The sequence below is a fragment of the Athene cunicularia genome (genome assembly GCF_003259725.1).
Source record: "Athene cunicularia isolate RWA chromosome 24 unlocalized genomic scaffold, athCun1 chr24_part2, whole genome shotgun sequence".
Taxonomy (NCBI): domain Eukaryota; kingdom Metazoa; phylum Chordata; class Aves; order Strigiformes; family Strigidae; genus Athene; species Athene cunicularia.
Window position 1 is genome coordinate 21,512 of NW_020799133.1, and position 5,635 is coordinate 27,146.

Consider the following 5,635-nt stretch of genomic DNA (forward strand, 5'->3'; position numbering starts at 1 on the left):
GGCCCCCGGCCCTGCTCTGCGCCCGCCCCAGCTCGGTGCCCTTGGCGGGGGCAGCGGCCATGGCGCCCTGGCCCGCCATGCCCCTCCTCATCAACCTCGGCGGGTCGCTGCTGGGCTTCGCAGCCACGCTCACGCTGATCCCGGCCTTCAAGGACCATTTCCTCGCCGCGCGGCTCTTCGGCGAGGACCTCAACAAGGCCTCGCGGCGGCCCGTGTGGGTAGGCCGTCCCTCCGAGCCGGGCGCCGCCGAGTCAGACCGGCCCCGGGGCCGGCAGGGCTGACTCCCCCCTTACCTTCCTTTCAGCCCCGAAGCACAGGGCGTGATCAGCGGGGCCGTTTTCCTGATCATCCTCTTCTGTTTCATCCCTGTGCCCTTCCTGACGTGCTTCGTGGAGGAGCAGTGTGCGGCCTTTCCTTACGACGAGGTGAGGCTTGCCAGGCGCTGGCAGCGCACCGGGCACCGGCAGGCAGCGACCACTGGTAATGGGTGACCTCTTCTCTGTCCTGCAGTTCGTGGAGCTCATCGGTTCACTCCTCGCCATCTGCTGCATGATCTTCCTGGGCTTTGCAGATGATGTCCTGAACCTGCGCTGGCGTCACAAGCTCCTTCTTCCTACCATGGCTTCCCTCCCACTGCTCATGGTTTACTTCACCAACTTTGGGAACACAACCATCGTCGTGCCCAAGCCCTTCCAGGTGCTGCTGGGCATGCGCTTGGACCTGGGTAAGTTACGACTCGCCATAAGCCACCATCCAGGCGGTGAGCGGTTGGTGGAAGGGGTTGCCTGGCGGCACTCGGGAACAGACTGCAGCGGGAACAGACAAAGGATTCACTTAAGTAACCGGTGAGAGGGTGCAACTCCACCCTCTAAATATGAGGCTGGACAGAAGATTCAGAAACACAGCATGCATTCAGCCGTGCGTAGTTAGGCATCGCTCTGTTTTCCAGGGTTCTGGCAGTGCGGTCGAGCGCCAGGTGCACACAGCACTCAGCTGCCGGCACCAGCGTGACCGAAGGGCAGAAACAGCGCTACAGTCCGCAGCCATGTCACGACTGTTTTCCGTGGTCGCCGTGTCATACGTACATGTACACACCACGGCTGGCTCATGGGAGAGGGAATGATTTATTTCTAAACTACCACTACCAAAACTCACCGAGATCGCTAGGTAACGGGTTGTCATACAAAGCAGGAAGTTAGAGCTTTAGCAAATTGGACCGGGGCCTGCTTCATCTATGAATACTAAAGTGCTCGGCTTGGTCTGACCTGCAGGTATCCTCTACTACGTGTACATGGGCATGCTAGCAGTGTTCTGCACTAATGCCATCAACATTCTCGCTGGAATTAATGGAATTGAAGCAGGGCAGTCTCTGGTGATAGCAGCTTCCATTATCTTATTCAACATTGTAGAGTTAAACGGTAAGGAAGATAACATACATGTTGGCGGGTGTAAAAAAGGGAGATAGAACCCTTGATTTCAACATCTGGTATTACTAAAACTCAGTCCTGTCTTATCACAAATGCTTTTCTTCTTTTCTTTCTTTTACAGGGGACTATCGAGATGATCACATTTTTTCTCTCTACTTCATGATTCCATTTTTTTTTACCACACTGGGGCTGTTTTACCACAACTGGTAAGAGGACAGACATTCCGAGTTTCTTCAGAAGCATCCTTTCCCTTTCTCCTTTTTCAAACAAAACCACTTACCGATGTGCAGATGGGATGCTGGAGCGTAAACAGGCTTTTTGCTGGAATCAAGAGAATGTAGCATCGATGCACTGGTAGCTTTTCCTTTTATTAGAACAATTCTGGGACGCTGCCTCACCAAAATGCACAGAATATGCTCCCCAGTATGTCTCGTATTCTCTGAAAACCAGGTGGTGGGTCCCAGTCCCACAGTTCATAGCATAAATACCTACCATTGTTTTTACTGTGTAGATCTGCTGCAGTTCCCTCTTGGCCCCTAACTTGCCACGTGGGATTACAGTCAGCGGTGATAAAGTCCTTTTCACAGCGACAGCGCTCATGACAGACCTTTGTTTTTCGCCCCTGTGGATTGCAGGTACCCATCTCGAGTGTTTGTTGGGGACACGTTCTGCTACTTTGCTGGCATGACCTTTGCTGTGGTGGGGATCTTGGGGCACTTCAGCAAAACAATGCTGCTTTTTTTCATCCCGCAAGTGCTCAACTTCCTCTACTCTTTGCCTCAACTCTTCCACGTCATCCCTTGTCCCCGTCACCGGCTGCCGAGGTAATGTACCCGAGTGACCTATAATGGTACGACAGGTTGTACCTTTTATCTCCAGCACCAGCTGAGAAAGGTGGCAGCAGGTGCTCTTTTCAAAAGCCATCGAAGTCCTATAGTTAAAAGTTAACCGGACTCGTTCCGCCAGCTACAGTCAAGTCAGAGTAGAGGTTTCTCAAAGAAGTTAACTTTGCTGACTGCCCCACCCCCCAGATACAGAAGAGTGATTTGTAACAATGATGGAACGAGATTGCTCTCAGGTACGAGACAGAGACATTGATATGGGCTGCTTTTAATGCTGTGGCAGTAGGATCTGCTAAGATTTCATAGCAGCGGACATTCTGTGGCACTATGCCATATGAGCAATTGCCTCTGCAGATGTTAGATTCTTCTATTTTATTTTTAAGACGATACAGCTTTATGCATATTGGGGGGGGCGGGGCGGCGCGGGGGGCATCAGGGAGGAATATCCTCCCAAGTCTGCCCAATCCAAGGCACTAGGTATTGGCAGCTGTTATTAGATGTATCAGTTTATTCCTGCTTTATCTACCCCTGGTTTTCTTTCTCGGCTCAGGTTGGGAGCTCAGTCTGCTTATATAGAGATCTCTCTGTCTCCTTGCTCTATCTGGATGAAAATTTTAATATTTGTTTTAGGCTCAATCCTAGTACAGGAAAGTTGGAGATGAGCTACTCCAAATTCAAAACGAAGAGCCTCTCTGCCCTGGGAACAAATATTCTGAAGGTAATACTCAGAAAACGTTCAAAACCCAGATGCATTTTGGGGCAGCAGTCAAATGGGAAAGCCACAGAATGGGAGGGAGTGCAGGACAACTGGGTTCACAAGTTATTTCCCGGATCACATCCATAAGAAAATACTCTGCTTAGTCCATCGCTATCCCTCACAGTCACTTGATTGTTATTCTGAAAGACTAAGACAACACGTAGCAGCATCCGCAGACCATCATAAGCCTGTCCGCTCTTTTTAGTAAAAGTAGGAGCCAGACTGTAGAGATGGCACAGCAAAAGGGATCTTGAGCAAAACGCTGACGAGCACCAAACATACCTGGTGAAATAGTGTGTGATCTTTCTTTCCCCAGGTGGTCAAGATCTTGCACATAGTGGATGTGAGGAGTGGAACAGATGAAGATGGCGCATACACAGAGTGCAATAATATGACACTTATTAACTTTGTTATAAAGCTGATCGGACCCATCCATGAGCGAAATCTCACTCTCCTGTTGCTACTCATTCAGGTCAGACAAATGGTTCCTCCAGTAGAAAGCTGTGCTCTGCAATAGAAACAGATCCAAATTGGTCTCAAGATCACATTTCAGGGTAAAAGGGGGAAGTACCACGCTCTTCACATAAGATGCAGTTGAGCTGTGGAACTTGAGGCGAATCAGAGGTTTACACGGCTCAAGGAGGAAACAGATTCTTCCCTCCACCCCCTTCGTTGAGAGGTAACGAATGCAAAGTCCCTAGGTTAGCTTAAGACAGTTCCTGAGCCCAGGACTGTCAGATGCTAGAAAAACATTAGGAAAGCAGAATTCCTCATCGCTCTGACCCAATACAGCCTTTTTCCACATTCCTGTTTTTCAGTCCTACCAAATAACAGGGTCCTGGAGTTATCCCTGCCCAGCGGACAAGTGTGGCACGCTGCCTGGCGATATCTGGAATCTGAGCGGGGTACACGAGCATGTTGAAGCAACTTAGAACACAAGATAATGCTGCTAACTGTTCAGCACGTGAACTCTTGTGCCTAACATAGCAGTGTTTCTGATCTTCCTCATAGCAGGAGGAAGGACGTCCAACAAATCAACCTGGAGACCAAAGAGGGCCTAGGCACACTATGCTGGGGGTGGGAGAGGATGGGAAGTACATACCACTTGATCTTGAGCACAGTCACAGCAGAGAAGTTGTGACAGCACCTTCTCACAAGGATGCCAAACTCCAGCTTTGACATAAGGTATTTTCCATTACAAATCACAGGGTTTACGTTAGTCTCCTTCAGAAGGAAAGAGCTGTTCCCAAGCATTGATCTCATCCGCTTATTCTCATACTGATGTGGCTCGTGTGCAAGCGCACACAGAAATCCCCTGCGGATAGCAGCGATTCTCAGAGAAAGAGCCAAGAGCAGTGGCTAGACTACCACCTTTTGTCTTTTTATACTTAAAAAAACGTAGCCTAAGTGTTGTTATTTAGTGAAACGGGGCATGCTGGAAAGCATAGCGAAACTATCTGGAAAGGAACCTGCCAGCCTGCATTTATGATGTTTGCATTGTCTGTCTGATTTTTACTTAGGTCCTGGGCAGCGCGATTGCATTTTCAATCCGGTACCAACTAGTGCGATTGTTTTATGATGTCTGACCGGGCTGTCAGGAGCAGGGGAGAGTTTTGCCTGCTTGTCAATTCTCTCTAATCGCTGACTAAACGATTCAACTGATCTTGCTCCAGCCTCCCAAGAACCTCAGGACACCTGTCAAAATACAAGCAACTACTCCGTGGGCCAGTCTTGAACCATAATCATCTTTTTTTTTTTTTGTACACAGAAGGATTTTGTCCAGTTCTGCTGGCACAAAAGATTCACTGCTAGTTGGACATCATTGTTACTGGGAATACCTTTCAGAGGGGAAGTAAATGGCCCAAATGTTTCCTCACAGCACTAAGGGAAAGGGGGAAAGGTGAAATCTCTATACGTCTAACAAGTATGTTACTGTTCCCCAAGAAAGAAAACAGGAACTTCAATTTCTGTGAGACTGTATAGCAGAACAAGTAAACCAGAATCTTCTCATGACTTCTCCAATCCTATCTTCGGTCCACAGACAGAGTGACATGTTATGAACCATACCCAAAACTCAGAGTGCTCTGAGAATAAAACAACTCATGCTACCCTTCCCCTTCAGTGCTTTGCCTCGAGAATATTAACTCACAGTGAAACAAGGTCACACGATATATCTCCGTGGCTTTCTACCCTGCTAGCAGGCAGGTGATTTCTGTCCCTCCTCTTCCGCAGCTACCAGGAACGTTCCCACTGAAGGGTGCTTATTTCTGAATGTCTTTATTGTCTGCCTTCCTTTGTGGAACAGGACACGTCTGGAATGGGTTAGCAGAGTAAGGATTGCTGTGTCCTTACAGAACAAGAGGACATCAGTGAAAGACTTAGATTAATGTGGAATTAAGACCCTGCAGGCTGCAATTATCTTTTCCTCAAATACAAATTGTTATTTACATAGCACCATAGTTAACCACAGAATTGCTACCTACCTGACAGAAAAAACATGTTAATTGCACACATTTAACAGGAGTGAAAAGAGAAACAGAGCAACAGCAAAGACAGGGATGCTGAGATGCGCGATGCTAGAAGTTGTCAAGTGAGGTAGCTTTATAGAT

General features: G+C 48.4%; 1 protein-coding gene across 1 annotated transcript; it reads left to right on the plus strand.

The window, feature by feature from the left end:
• Positions 1–6: 6 nt before the first annotated feature.
• DPAGT1 (dolichyl-phosphate N-acetylglucosaminephosphotransferase 1) lies at positions 7–5,036 on the plus strand. The gene is made up of 9 exons (XM_026863851.1): positions 7–214; positions 305–425; positions 511–724; positions 1,272–1,418; positions 1,549–1,633; positions 2,063–2,251; positions 2,900–2,987; positions 3,343–3,498; positions 4,547–5,036. Exons 1-9 carry the CDS (start codon positions 60–62, stop codon positions 4,610–4,612), a joined length of 1,221 nt encoding a protein of 406 aa, XP_026719652.1. The 5' UTR covers positions 7–59; the 3' UTR covers positions 4,613–5,036.
• The last annotated feature ends 599 nt before the right edge of the window (positions 5,037–5,635 follow it).